The sequence below is a fragment of the Maylandia zebra genome, linkage group LG18 (assembly GCF_041146795.1).
Source record: "Maylandia zebra isolate NMK-2024a linkage group LG18, Mzebra_GT3a, whole genome shotgun sequence".
Lineage (NCBI taxonomy): Eukaryota > Metazoa > Chordata > Actinopteri > Cichliformes > Cichlidae > Maylandia > Maylandia zebra.
In genome coordinates this window covers 38,263,919-38,279,805 of record NC_135184.1, presented here as the reverse complement: position 1 = coordinate 38,279,805, position 15,887 = coordinate 38,263,919, and the positions used below count along the sequence as shown (strand labels likewise).

Genomic DNA, 15,887 nt, shown 5'->3' with positions numbered 1-15,887 from the left:
TGTCACACCTGGAGAAGAGAGACACGTATGTGAGAATGCTGTTTGTAGATTACAGCTCAGCATTCAATACCATCGTTCCCTCGAAGCTGGACAGGAAACTGCAGGATCTAGGACTGAGCAGCTCCCTCTGCAGCTGGATCCTTAGCTTCCTGTCTGACAGACGCCAGGTGGTCAGACTGGGCAGCATCACCTCATCCCCCGTCACACTGAACACTGGTGCTCCACAGGGGTGTGTACTGAGCCCTCTCCTATACTCACTCTACACCTACGACTGCACAGCCACTAACAGCTCCAACATCATTGTGAAGTTTGCGGACGACACTACAGTGGTGGGTCTTATCACCAACGGTGATGAGACGGCTTACAGGGAGGAGGTCAGCGCCCTGACCCACTGGTGTCAAGACAACCATCTCACCCTCAACGTCGCAAAGACAAAGGAGTTGATAGTGGACTTCCGGAGGTGCAGAGAAGTACACACCCCCATCACCATCAGCGGCGCTGCTGTGGAGAGAGTGAGCAGCTTCCGGTTCCTTGGCGTACATCTGGCTGAGGATCTTACGTGGTCAGTACACACAAACAAAACAGTGAAGAAGGCGCAGCAGCGCCTCTTCTTTCTCAGGAGACTGAAAAGATTCGGCATGAGCCCCCGCATCCTCAGGACCTTCTATCACTCTGCCATTGAGAGCATCCTCACTGGATGCATCACCACCTGGTATGGCAACAGCACCGCTTACAACCACAAAGCTCTCCAGAGAGTAGTGCGGTGGGTCGAAAGGATAATTGGGGGTGAGCTTCCCTCCCTCCAGGACATCTACAGGAAGCGGTGCCTGAGGAAAGCGGGGAGGATCATCAAGGACTCCAGTCACCCCAGCCATAAACTGTTCAGACTGCTTCCATCAGGAAAGAGGTTCTGCAGCATCCGGTCCCGTACCAGCAGACTGAGAGACAACTTCTTCCATCAGGCCATCAGACTGCTGAACACGTCATAGACACCTCAGCTTCACTACTGGAACTTTAACATTATGCACTCCATACTGTACAGTAACGCCACTGTTTTGCACATATTCAACTCTGTATATTTTATATATTTTATTTTATTGTTTACTCTATTTAATTTGTAAAATATGTGTACACACACACACACACATACACACACACACATACACACAAGTAGATATACGTATTTAGTAAATTTCAAATTCAAATTCAAATTCAAATTTTATTTGTCACGTACACAGTCATACACAGTACGATATGTAGTGAAATGCTTGGACAACTGCTCGTGACCTAAAGAAAACAAAAAAGGAAAAGGCTATGAATAAGATAGGAAATAAATATGAAAAATTAAAAAGGGTAAATTTAACTAGGAAGGAATAAAATATAAATTAAGGTTAAAAATGAAATAACTGTACAACACAAATTAGAATGAAGGGTAAATTTAACTGGGAAGAATAAGATAAAATATATAAATTAAAGTTGAAAATAAAATAACTGTACAACAAAATACACAATATAGAACTATATAAGAATGTATGAAGAAATCTAAATATAAATAAATATATACACAATAACAGCAGCTGTACAAGTATTAACCGGAAATGAAGAATATAGTGACCAGTGTTGTGCAAAACCAAAGTCCAGAAAGTCCAGTGTGTGTGTAAGAACTGTATGTGTGGGTCAGTACTGTGTGGTGGTGTGATTGAGAGACCGTATCGCCTGCGGGAAGAAGCTCCTCCTCAGTCTCTCTGTGTTGGTCTTCAGGGAGCGGAATCGCTTTCCTGACCTCAGCAGAGAGAACAGTCTGTTGTTGGGATGGCTGAGGTCCTTCACCATCTTCCTGGCCTTGGTCCAGCACCGCCTGCTGTAGATTGAGTGCAGGTCAGGGAGCTCGGAGCGGATGGTGCGCTCAGCTGACCGCACAACCCTCTGTAGAGCTCGTCTGTCCTGCATGGTGCTGTTCCCGAACCAGGTTAAGATGTTTCCCGCCAGGATGCTCTCTATGGTGCACGAGTAAAAGTTCCTGAGCACCTTGGAGGGCAGTTGGAAGTCTCTCAAGCGTCTGAGGTGGTAGAGACGCTGTCGGGCCTTTTTCACCACGGTGTTGATGTGACAGGACCATGACAGGTCCTGCGTGATGTGAACTCCGAGGTATTTGAAGCTGTCCACTCTCTCCACTGGGCACTCGTTGATGACGGGGGTCTGGTAGTTCCTCTCCTGCTTAGTGCTGAAGTCCACTATCAGCTCCTTTGTCTTACTGACGTTTAGAAGGAGGTTGTTCCTCTGGCACCAGTTCTCCAGATTCCTAATCTCCTTCAGGTAGGCCGTCTCGTTGTTATCCGAGATCAGGCCCACCACGACGGTGTCGTCAGCAAACTTGATGATGGTGGTGGAGCTGGTAGTGGCCACACAGTCATATGTGTACAAAGAGTACAGCAGGGGGCTCAGAACACACCCCTGGGGGGCTCCAGTGCTGAGAGTGGTGGAGGCTGAGACATGTCCGCCCATCCTTACTGCCTGTGGTCTGCCAGTTAGGAAGTTGGAGATCCACTGACACATAGATGAGCTGAGTCCCAGATGCTCCAGCTTGGTGGTGAGTGTGGAGGGAATTATGGTGTTAAATGCAGAGCTGTAGTCTATGAAGAGCATTTTAACATAATTCCCCCTTCTAGTGTCCAAGTGAGTGAGTGATGTGTGGAGGAGATGAGAGATGGCATCGTCTGTGGAACGATTTGGACGGTAAGCGAACTGTAGTGGGTCCAGTGTGTCTGGTAGTGAAGAAATGAAGTCTCTGACCAGGCGTTCAAAGCACTTCATCACTACTGAGGTGAGGGCTACAGGGCGATAGTCATTGAGAGAAGCAGGGTGGGGTTTCTTCGGGACAGGAACAATGATGGACTCTTTGAAGCATGTGGGGATCACCGACTGAGATAAAGAGATGTTGAATATCTCAGTGAACACAGGAGCTAGCTGGTATGCGCAGTCTCTGAGGATACGACCTGGGATGCCGTCTGGTCCTGCTGCTTTCCTGGTGTTCACTCTCTTGAAGGCTCTCCTTACTTCATGCTCGGAGATGACGAGCACGTTTCCGGTGCTGGCAGTATCTTCCTGTCTGCAGCCGTTAGCGCCGCTAACACTAGCATCGTTGGAGACCTTAGCTGCAGCCTCGAAGCAAGCATAGAAAGTGTTCAGCTCATCTGCCAGAGTCATGGCCGCGTTCGTCATACCGGTTGTTGGTGCTTTATAGTCCGTTATTGTCCTTAGTCCCCGCCACAGGCTCCTAGAGTCACTCTGTTGGAGTTGTGACTCTAGTTTCCTCCCGTAGCGCTGCTTCGCCTCTTTCACCGCCCTCCGCACGTTATATGACGCGGCTTTGTACGGGTCCATGTCCCCCGTCATGAGTCCCGTGTTGTAGGCAGCGGTGCGGGATCTCAGAGCGTCGCGGATGGTTTTATCCACCCACGGCTTCTGGTTGGGAAACGTTGTGATAGTCTTTGTCTCCACGGTATCATCCGCTAGTTTCCCGATGAATCCCACAATCGCTTCCGTAAACACGTTGACGTCATCGTCGGAGCTGTTTCTGAACATGCCCCAGTCTGCGTCATCGAGTGCGTCCTGTAACGCGGCCACCGATTGATCCATCCAGCGCGCGACCTTCCTCTGAACCGGAACTTCCTGTTTCAGCCTTTGTTTGTATTTTGGCATGAGGAAGATGGCGGCGTGATCAGATTTGCCAAACGGGGGGCGGGATTGTGCCTTGTAGCCGTCCCTGACCGTAAACACATCCAGTAATGCATACACGCTTATATTGTACATATATTTATTACTCTCAGATTTAGCCAATCTTATATTTTTGCTTGTTTTATGTTATTGTATTTTTTGCACACCTCTGTTGCTGTGAAGCTCGCACTCAAGAATTTCACTCACATGTACTGTACCAGTGTACCTGCACATGTGATGTGACAATAAAAGTGATTTAATTTGATTTAATAAAAGGTATAATGTTTCACACGTTACACACTTTACAACATAGCTCCCTTTGATAGTTCTGGATATTTATATGGCAGTGATAAAGTATATGCTAAAAAAATATGTTGAAAAATGCTTATTGCGCCTAGAAGGTAGTAGCTTACTCTGAAATGTTTAATATAGCAACTCTAGATGAAGTACATAGGTGAACAGATTCGGTTCACTATTTGGCAAGAAACTAGTCAGATTTTTCTATCTTTTGCCCTTAAATAATGAATAGTAAACACTTATGAAAAACTGTTTGCAGATTCATTAATAACATATATATAAACTATTTATTAGCTTTCTATAACAGGAGTCCTACTGTAAAGTGAGACCATATGTCCTATTAAGAATGTCTCATAAATGTCATCAGCATCGTGGGCTGTCTTGTCTGCTTTAACAACCTGATATCAGAAGTACAAATAATAATGCCTATCAGGAAATACTTCTATCAAATTCTCTTTAAAGTACAGGTCAATTTTCTGCTTTGAAAACTCCAACAACATCAAGTGTTTTATCAAACAGCTATTAACAAGTAGTCCATATGATGGCAGTAGTAGTCCATCTAAGCTGCAGACTCCCCATTTTATATGTTCTGAACGTGATCAGATTATGACTTATATAACTCACGATGAGCATCTTTGTTCATACACAGAAGCTGCCGAGGTGTGTTTTAAAACTTTCACTGTCTTTGCTTGAGTTGAAACACATATTTAATATTGGGCCTCTGTCATTTTATATGTGGTGTAACTTATTAGTGATAACACACTGTTGAGCTAAAATAGTACTGTGACCACCTATTAGTTATATGCTCTCATGGGGGTGGAGCCAAAACCCACCTGAGAGGGTGATATTTCCAGGATAGTTTGCCTGACAGAAACACAGCCACGCGTCTTCGCTGGATTGTTGAGTAACACTCGTCAGCTCAGCTCTGGTAAGCTCTGTTTCTTGTGTGATTTCTTAGTTTAGCGTGGCGTGGAGTGGGTGTGGGTGCTGAAGACAAATGTGAGAGGAGTGAGAGGAGTGAATGAGCGGAGTGTGTTTGGACCCTCTTCCCTTTCTCCCTGGACCCCTGGAAATCCCAGCCCCAGTGTACTGGGGCTGGGATTTATTCAAAGATAAACTTGTGACTTTAACTCTAGTTCAGCTGGTCTGCACCTGAGTCCAACCGCTAAATTGAGAGCTTCTTTTTTTTACGCTCAATTCTCTCTTCACCACGACGAACCGGTACAGCGTCCAAATCACTGCAGCCGCAGCACCAATCCGTTTGTCGATCTCCCGCCACCTTCTTTCCACACTCGTGAACAAGACCCTGAGATACTTAAACTCCTCCACTTGGGGCAGGAACTCGTCCTTGACCCGGATTGGGCACTCCACCCTTTTCCAGCTGAGGACCATGGCCTCATATTTGGAGGTGCTGATTCTCATTCCCACCACTTCATACTCGGCTGTGAACCGTTCCAGTGCGAGCTAGAGGCGATCACCCGATGACGCAAACAGAAACACTTCATCTCCAAAAAATAGATATGAGATTTCTGATGAGGTCGAATACCTTCTCCAAGTCCACAAAGACATGGACTAGTTGTGCAGTAACTGGTTGTTACTCCCATGCACCCTCAAGTATTCTCGAGAGGGTAAAGAGCTGGTCCAGTGTTCCACGACCAGATAGAAAACCGCATTGTTCCTCCTGTATTTGAGGTTCGACTGATAGACAGACTCTCATTTCCAGAATCCTGACATATATCTTCCAGGGGATGCTGAGGAGTGTGTATAGTGGAAATACACCCTCTGGCCCCCTTTCTTAAAGATGGGAATCACCACCCCAGTCTGCCAATCCAGAGGTACTGCCCCTTATCTCCACGCAACATTGTAGAGGTGTGTCAACCATAATAATAATAATAATGGATGGAATTTATATAGCGCTTTTCAAGGCACCCAAAGCTCTGTACAATGCCACTATTCATTCACTCTCACATTCACACACTGGTGGAGGCAGCTACAGTTGTAGCAACAGCTGCCCTGGGGCAGACTGACAGAAGCCAGGCTGCCATATCGCGCCATCGGCCCCTCTGGCATGACAGCCCTACAACATCCAGAGCCTTCAGGAACTCGTCCACCCCAGGGGCCCTGCCACTAATTTGTTGTTTAACTGCCTGATTGACTATGGAGGTGCTGAAAATGGTCGATTCGGACTCAATGTCCCCAGTCCCCCTCAAAATCCTGTTGATGCTCTGCTGGAGGTGGAAGTTGAAGATCTCGTGGACCAGGGCCTCTGCCAGGTGCTCCCAGCACACCATCGCTATACCTTTAGGCACGCCAGGGCTGTTCAGCATCCTCCCCCACCACCTGATCCAATTCACCACCAGATGGTGATCAGTTGAAAGCTCAGAACCTCTCGTCACCCGAGTGTCCAAATGGATGCGGCTCTGATGATAAAATTACAAAATCGATCATTTAGAGCTTAGAGTGTGAAATGAAGAGTGTGCACACTCAAACAAACTAAAAAGTATTCATTGGGGCCCTTTAAAGAATTTAGTTATGTTAGCAACAGCTGACGTCAAAGGTCCTTGTAAATGTAATGTATGAGTGTGGATGTGTGTATCTTCTTTGTGGTAGTGATTTGTCCTGAAAGTGGTTGGCTCGCCATCTGTCAAGACCGGAATCTTGTCCTGGTCCTCGGCCTTCCCTGTCCTCTCCAAACACCGGACTGTTGGTCTGTGTTTCAAAGGTGAACACGTTGGTATCGGAAGTGCAGCAGCTCTCTGGGTGAAAAGTGTGTGGGTAGCCGACGTTACTTCTCTCCATCCAGTCACTGAGCTGTCTAAAAATCAGCCAATCCACTTCAGATTGAGTTTTTCTGGCCTGAGCCCAGGCAGCACCCCTTTTTTTGAGGAGACTGGAGAGCTGAGGAGAAAACAAAGGATTGTTTCTGTATTTTTACTCTTTATTTTTACTTTTGATTTAAAAAAGAGAAGCTTACTCAAAGAAATGCTTAAAATCTTGTTTAAAAACTATTTGTGGTCTTGATTTTAGGAGCGTCGGAGTACAGCTACCACGTAGTGGTCACTGATCTCATTTGCACCAGTGTGAGAATGTTTATGTGGCATGTTAGTTAAAAATAAATCAATAAGTGACAACTTTTCCAGGTATTTAAGATTTGTGCTATAAATTAGTTGTGTGAGATTATATCAGTCACACATAGATTTAAAACTGAGGCAGAAGACGACCAGTCCCAGTTGAAATCTCCGGTCAGGATAATTTCATTAAAATCTAAAGTAGATCGTTTTTCCACTAAGTGAAATTAAAGCCTCACTACTAGCTGAGGGGCGTCTATAACAGCCCACAATGGTGATAAAATAGCCCTTGTAAAGTTAGAACTTGCAATGTGTTTACAAACAGTTACTGATGATTGGACAGTAACATGGAATTTGTTTTTTACATAAATTGCAACACTGGGCGGTCGCAGTGGAGAAGATTGTAACCCGTTAATGCGATGTGTTTGTCAGTAATTGTTCTTGTGAGCCAGGTTTCAGATAGTTTAACTGTTTCATTGTCATCAATAATAATACTGTCTGTTATCTATATATCTTGCTTTTTCCGCCCCATCTCCTCTCACATCCATTGGATCACATCCATGCATTTATTTTCGAGCTAGCTCTATGTGAGAGGCCTCAGAACACTCTAACCACCTCTGAGTCACAAACAAACAAACACACACACACACACACACACACTCGAACAATGATCCACTTATAAACAGGCTCCCTCCAATAAGGTGTGGGGGCAGCCCAGAGCTCCTTGATGCATGAGTTTTTTCTTGTAATTTTGGGGGTGAGCAATGTGTCGTGAACTAATTTTCCCCCTTTTACGTTGGTTGCTTTTAGGGATAATATGATCTATTGAAGGGAGGAATGAATGATCACTTTCTGCTTACAAGGTTAAGACACAACTCACTTTCAAATGACTTGATGCAAGCGCTGTTTGCCGTAAATGGAGGAAGGAGCAGAAGGGCAAATGCAATTAGTTTCACTACAATTGCTGCAGACGTTTCTCTAGATCAACATGAGGCTGCCGAACAGAGCGATCGACCCGAGTGGGTTGGATCTGGGCAGCTGCCAGAATGATCGGACTGAGAACGTGGAAAGTTTGTGACAGAAAATATTCCTATTTTTAATTCATATTTAAAGTAATCATTAAACAGCAACTAGTAACTAGCCAATGCAATAGCTTTGGGTAAACTGAGCACAGAATGTCCTTAAATGCCAAAGCGAATTCATAAAAAGGCGACTGTACGCAGGCGAGGATCAGAGAATTTCAGAACTTTTAAAGAAAAATCTGAAATTGGATTTTACCTGCAGATTGGTGAGTTCTTGTACAGTTTACAAGACGTGAGGGCATCACAGGGAGAGAACCGAGCCATGTGTTTACCCATGGCCCTTTATGTAAAATATGTGGAATGAAGACATAATTACAAGATCTGACACACTAGGTTGGTGCAGAGAGTGGTAGCATTGCACACACACACATGTATGCACGTGTTACATCAAAGACCAGATTTAAGTAGAGCTGCACGTGCTCATGGCTCCTGCTATGTTATATTACAGTTAAAGTTAGAAAGAGTTGCTTCAGGCCTACACAAAACCACATTTATTTCAATGTCACTGGTGCATCTGCACAAGCTGGAAGTCTCAACTTCAAAGATTTGTCTCAAGTTTTTGCTTCAACACACGACATTTAATGCCTCAACATTTTGTAAAGTTACTTACAAATAAAGACGTACTTAAATAAAGAAAATGATTTTTCCAGCCTGAACTAACTGCAGTTTTAAGTAATCTGAACCAACAGCTATTAACCTTAGCAGGGTGAGAAATTGTCTTAGAAATTCCTTTATCATGGTTGATTGTTCCTGAGTGCTTAGCTCTGGCACTTGGTGTTTGATGAGAAAGTATTTCAGCTGGTAAACACTAAACAGCATGAACAACTAAATGTATGCGTCAGCCTCTCTTTTCCTGGGGTCCCATTTTCAGGTCCATGGTGTGCCTGTTTAAAAACTCAACTGATGCCATTTTTAAAGGTTTCTAAATATAGCACGTTCACTGAAGAGGCCTCTTAGTAAATGGATGTTCTTTATTAATGCACTAAATTTGGTAGCAACATCATATAAGCATTTTTAATTGACAATTACGCTGGAAACTGTCAGTGTTAAACAATCTACACAAAGGCAATTTCAGAAATGTCAGGAAACATTCACAACAACGTCACATTTGATGCAGAGTTATGAGGACTAGCATGCATTAACAAAACTACATATAAAGGATCACCATGAGTGGTCTTTGTATTCCTGTTAATACTATATCACAGACTGTAAAATGACAATGATTCACTAATAATAATAATGCAATTTAAAAACACATTTAAAAACACATTCATTCATTTGGGAAGCTGAGATTTAAAACACAAGGCTCGTTATACTGAGATGTGCTGCTCCCTGATATTACACCAACAAACACTTAATTCGAGGGTTAACAATTAAATTGTTGTTGATGTTAATTTTAATGCATCCATCCTTCCATCTTAGGTATTCTTCATAAGTGCTTCTCCTCTCCGTCACTCCTGTTTCCTGGAGCGCCCCCTGAACGTGTCCATGAGGTTGAAGGCTCCCAGGTACTGGCCCAGAACAATGGCCTGCTTCATGTTCAGTACACTTTGAAGAGAGAAAAAACATAGAAATGAACATACAAAATACATACAAAAAGGTGTTTGACATCTGTGTTAGTTTCTTTTTATGTGCCAATGTCTTAATATGCTATAACAATGCAACTGCACCAGAAACTGCACGGACCAAAGCGAGTGTAAGTTTCCACGAACAGTTTCAACATCAACTCTGCAAAACTTTTGTGATCAAGTTTTACTGAGTAAAAAAGTCCAAATGCAACTGGAGTGGCTATAGCCTAGGAGAGGTCATCAGGGAGGTTGCTGGTTTGAACCCTGACTAATCCAGCATGCCAAAGTATCCTTGGGCAAGACATTGAGCCCCAAGGTGCTCTGTGTGGAATCACTGGATAGTCATATTTTCAGGTGGTTTAAGAAATTTGGCCAGATTTCCAGAAATTTAAGCGGCTCCATCCAAAGTGGAATGGATGCCATCTTTCCTAACAAGAGGTTGTGTTTCCCCCAGAAAGCTTCCGAAGTATGTACAAAACCTACATCATTGTTCATCCCTAACAGACTGGTAACAAACTTAATCAACTTCAGCCTCCTACACTCCATCTCCCTCTGGATTAGGACTTCCTCGGTGACTGCCCACAGAAAGTTGCTGAGGAAGTAGTAGGGCCGCACCTCTCCGCAGCACTCAGTCATTTTCAAACAAAATAAATGAACACTGGAGAGAGTGCCTCCTTTCAATAACCCTGCAGTATCTCATTTGTGCTATCAATACAAACCATACATGTTGACACACATGTATATAGACAGGGTGTATTATAAAGAGTCAGCCTATTATAAATAAATAAATTAATTTCAGTGCTTTAATTCCACAGCCATTCACAAACCTACTCTAGAAAGGGGGATTCAGTACCACATGGTTGCCAGTATGTAGCACAAGAAGTGCATTGTTAGCAGTAAACTCATCCACCTACAACATTTCCAAACATCTCACCACCATCCCAGCCCCCGGTGGAAAACACACCCCATTAAAAACTCTACAGACCTAAAACCTGGATCACTGGATCCAGATGAAACCAGAGTGTCCTTTAATGAGGCCTACATTTCCACTTGCATATCTTTAACCAAGGCAGTGGAGACTGTCACAACAAGACAACAGCATCCAGCTCCTTACAGAAGAGAACTTTACTCCTGAATACAATAGAACAGAACAGAATAGAATAGAATAGTCCTTTATTGTCACTGTACATGTACAATGAAATTGTGGGTGCTCCACAGTAACTGTGCTGGAATAAAAATATGAATAGTTGACAGCAGGAATAAATGGCAAACAGGAGAAATATGTACAGTCAAGAGGAATATATATCTAAAAATCAGAGAAAGGGCCACTGTAAAGAACAAGTTGCATTAGATTTACATGCTGTTAGACCACATACTTACAACCAGATATTTTAAACACAACAAGGGTATCTATAGATAAGTACAGCTCTTGGCTCTTTCAAACAGACAGAACCTAGCCACCTAAAGATATGTGGATGCCACTGCGGTTAAAATCAAAATCTATCAAAACCCAAGAAGTAGAATCTTTCACTGTTCACATCAGCTCAGTGGATAGAAACATAAAGCTCACCAGGGAAGACACAAAGGACCATAGTTTGCCATTTATGGACTGTGCTGGGCGCATTGAGGACTCGGGAAGCCTCAACATTTACGTTCACTGGAAGCTCACGCACACAGACCAGCATCTACTCTTTGACTCCCATCACCCTTTGAAACACAAACTTGGAGTAATCAGGACCCTGCAACACCGGGCAAAAGCCCATCCCAATAAGGCAGAAACAGAAAGAAAAGGAGCACATACATGTAAATGAACTCTTTCATCCCAAGGACAGAACTCCCAAACACAAACGAAGCAACATAGTGTATGTACTGGAGAAACCAAACAGCTACTCAATAAACACACGACACCTCGACGGGACACGACTCACTGTAAAGATGAGCAAGGCAGCAGAGCAAAGCTAGCCAGCTGGTTCTTAGAAAGTTTATGATCACGTGAGAAGTTCTAAAACAATGAAACTGTACCTCCAGCAACTCTACAAGAGTGCTGCAGCAATCCTTTAAAAATAAACAAACATTCCAAGGACTGATGACCTCATTAGCATCATTAGCATTAAGCATAACAATGAATCTAACAAACAGCTCCTAATGGAACAAAATATTTGTTCTAATTTAAATAGGTCATGTCTAATAATTTCATAGAGCCAGAATAATGTTGCTTGCATTTCTCACTGGTAGCGAAATCTGGATGACTAACAACTCCAACAATGACTGTCTTCAAAGAGGGAGCAGAGACAAGGCAGGATAATACAACACATTATTAAAAGCCCGGATACAATGGCTTTTATCTAAAATGAACAGAGGTGACAGGCGAGGCACTATCTGTGAGCTGTATTTGTGTGAGCTGTTTTCCAGAGACAAAAATCTTTCTAATAGAGAATAATAGCCCTGTCCTCAGATAAATGGACTAGAGGAAGAAGAAGAAAAGAATGGCAGACATCTTTTCTTCTTAAACACTCACTCATGAAATACAATTAAAGAACAAAACGATTCAGCAGCAGTGCAGGGGGCTTCAGCTATCTAAGACCTGGCTCTTCCAAATGGTGCATTATTATTTCTATTATCAGTGTTATTGCTAAGGTATTACAGATTTCACTCATTTGGGTAAAGTGATGTGAAGTTTACACAGTGCTCATACAACTAGACTTTTAACTTATGTTGGCAAGCTGAGGGCAGTCAAATACAATGTGACCTTACAGTCCCAGCAAGAAATCATTGCAACTTCTGTTAACCTCTTAAACACCCAAAGATGGGTGCAAGAGGGAGGAGATCGTGGAGATCAGGAAACCACATTAACAGGTTAATGCACTATTATGTAAAACTCACGCGCTGACATTTTTGCTCACTTCTGCTGCCTTTATAACCAAAAGGGGTTAACCTCCCTCACTATTCTCGGAGCTTCAGACTCAGGTGTCAAGCAACTCATATTGATGTGGTGATCAGAAGCTGCGGAAAGTGAATAACATGCAGTGACTTTGAGCAACTACATGTGAAACAACTGTGCTCGAAGGGAAGTGGCAGAACTTCCAGGGGAGCATGTGAAGCCAATGAGAGCAAAGTATGGCGTTGATTGACATACGAGCTGGTGGAAATTTGCTCACCTTCATACAAACTGTACAGAAAATCTGCAATGTTTTAAAGTTCCACCAATGCATTGAAAAGGCAAGTCACATTTTAGACAGACTACGATCTCTCCTCTTTGTTGACTTCTACAGAATTACTGACACAGTAAATGCCACATTCAAAATGTCTATATGATGTTCTGCTATCCCATTTCTGTAACTGAGCAACAGAAAACTGATAGAAATATTAAGTTTATTATTAACCTTTATTTTACCAGGAAAAGTCCCATTGAGATTAAAAACCTCTTTTCCAAGGGAGTCCTGGCCAAGAGACGACAACATGTTAAAATTACAAAGTTACATACATGATTATAAGTAACAATTAAAGTTTAATTAAGTTTGAGTGCAAGGTTCAATTAGCTGAGAATTATATTTTTGACACATCGAAAAAGGATGAAAACTCCCAGTACAGACTGTTAATTGGCAACTGCAGATATGATACATCTTCATGTTTTTGGCATAAATTGTAATACACCTCTATATATTAATGTTAGAATTGATTTTATTTAAATAAATACTGTAGAATAAAGACCCTACAATATTAGAAAGAAAATCTGAACAATCTGACAATCCCCCATGAGCAAGCATGTATCGACAGTGGAGAGCAAAAACTCCCTTTTAACAGGAAGAAACCTCCAGCACAACCAGGCTCAGGGAGGGAGCAGCTGAGTTTCAGAAGAAACCTCAAAATCAGTTTCTTCACTCTTAGTCCACTCTATTTTTGCAAATTTACACACCAAACTCACATTTAATCATTAGTAATTATTACAATTCATCTAATTTCAATTTCCCCATAATTCTTAGCTAGTACCCTTTTAAAAGGGAGTTTTTTTCCTCCCCATTGATGCCAGGTGCTTGCTCGTAGGACACTGTCTGATTGTTGGTCTTTTCTCTCGATTATTGAGGCAACTGTTTGTTGATTTGGTCCTATTATTTGGTGCTATATAAAAAACTGTAATGAACCAGATGAACAAACACTAAAATAGGACTGTGGCCTGCATTCGCTTTCATCACTATAACAAGGAGAACCAGGAATATCATTAACATATGTAAATCCATTACACAAATAATGGCTGCAGCTCCTAACTTCATCACCACTCAGTCAGGTTTCATATCCATTCAAGATTACATTTTCAGAATATCACACACTGCTACCAAACACATCCTGTAAATTTGTTATTCTGCCACGCTGCCAGTCTAACCCTTCAAGCTGCCTTAGATTTGTTTCCTCAGATATCTACTATATTTTCCAAAAGCATCAACCCACCTGTATTTTTCATGTCTTGGCTCTTTTCCTTGAATAAGAAGATATTTTGCTAAATGTATATAAAGACAACAAAGCAAACATCCTGGGTGCTTTTAGTTGGGAACCTTTATTTGACTTACACTGGTGAAATACAACTTATATAACAAAGTCTCTATTTAAAGAGATGGTAAATGGATAGGTTCCTATATAGGGAAAGCCATGTGTGGTTGTAACACATTGTGCTTAAGCATCTGTAACTCAATGAATTTTTGTACTTTTAAACAAAATATCCTGTTTGTTTACTATGAATGACACCTGCAAGAATACCACAGATCTCATGTGTTAACATTAAAATTACACCAGAGAACATGCTTCAAAAAAGTGGTTTATTGAAAAGAAAGAACAGCGTCCGCCTCTCTCTGTGACTGGCCATAACTCAAACACACTCTTGTGGTATCAGTGTGTAAATTAGTTCACTAAACAAACTTTCATGACACTACAAATACTCAAACAGTTAGTACAATGCACCTGTGTGACAAACATATAGGTTTGATTTAAAGTGCAGGCTGGGTGGACATTTTACCCAAACTACCTCCGGCTTTGAGTTAACAAATCCAGACAGACAACGCAAAAGTTTTTGTCATCTGCTGTCTCAGAATCTTCAGCGTTACTTTAAGACTTTTTTGGGCACATTTCTATTTTTCTTCTGCTCGCCTTGATTTTTTCCTGAGATACTCTTTCTTGTAATATTGGTTATTTTCTGGTCCACTTGCATTAGTGCTTGTTTTAAATGGTAAATGGACGGATTCTTATATAGCACTTTTTTCTTCTTCTTTTCTCTTCTTTTTAGAAGGTTTGTATGGTGGATCAAAATCTGCCAGTACTTTTCTGCTTCGTAATTTGATCAATTTTGGTAATATTCCCAATACTACTGGTTAAAATCCAGCCCAAAACCATGGTAGAGTCTGCACCATGCACCATGTTTTACAGATGGCTGTTGTGTCTTTCTCTTGACCTGCTTCGTACCTATTGATGAAGGTTTGAACCATAAATTTCCCATTTGAAGTCCCTCCACCATCAGACCTGTTCCCACTGATTTTCAGTCCAGTTCTTGTTTAATTTGGCATAGCTCAGCATTTTCTCCATGTTTCCCTTCTTTAAGAATGGCTCCTTGACAGCAATGCTTCCACTGAGACTGTCTTTACTGTCTTTTCATCTGTTTCTTAAGGACATGACTTTCAGATACTGTTTTATCCTCCTTAAATTGTTTTGTTAGGTCTGCCCCCTTTTCCCCATAGATTCGATTAAAGAAATGTGAGCAAATTATGTGTTTTTGCGACAGGCTACTAGTAACAAAGTCCTCAAAGATACAATTTAAAACTGAGAAATGCACAGCTTTTCCATCTTTTCTTCTGCACAGTTTCTTTCTTGAATATCAACTGTGCTAGACAAACAGTGAAAGAATGACTGTATCTGCATTACAGTGTGCAACAGCACGCTGAGACAGAAAAATCTGTAATACGACACCTCAGATGCTGGCAAACCTCTGCATGAGACTCAGACAGGTTTGCAAGTCAAAATGAGAAGACAAATTTACTGGGTGTGAACGCATACCGCTCCGTCATTACTTTTAGAGAATAGTGGCCATTTCCCACACAATGCCAGCTGATGATGCAGGCATCGCTGAATAGCTAAAGACATTAAATTGTCAGGGATTACATAGCGCTTTT

General features: G+C 42.2%; 1 protein-coding gene across 2 annotated transcripts in view; it reads right to left on the bottom strand.

Moving 5' to 3' along the window:
- Nucleotides 1-9,117: 9,117 nt before the first annotated feature.
- LOC101474670 (short chain dehydrogenase/reductase family 16C member 5) overlaps nucleotides 9,118-15,887 on the bottom strand; it is a 29,523-nt gene continuing 22,753 nt past the window's right edge. For both annotated transcript variants that reach the window (XM_014411248.3, XM_024805998.2), the window contains exon 7: nucleotides 9,118-9,712. In XM_014411248.3, the coding sequence (XP_014266734.3) occupies nucleotides 9,616-9,712 (97 nt within the window). In that variant the 3' untranslated portion in view covers nucleotides 9,118-9,615. The remainder of the gene's footprint in view (nucleotides 9,713-15,887) is intronic.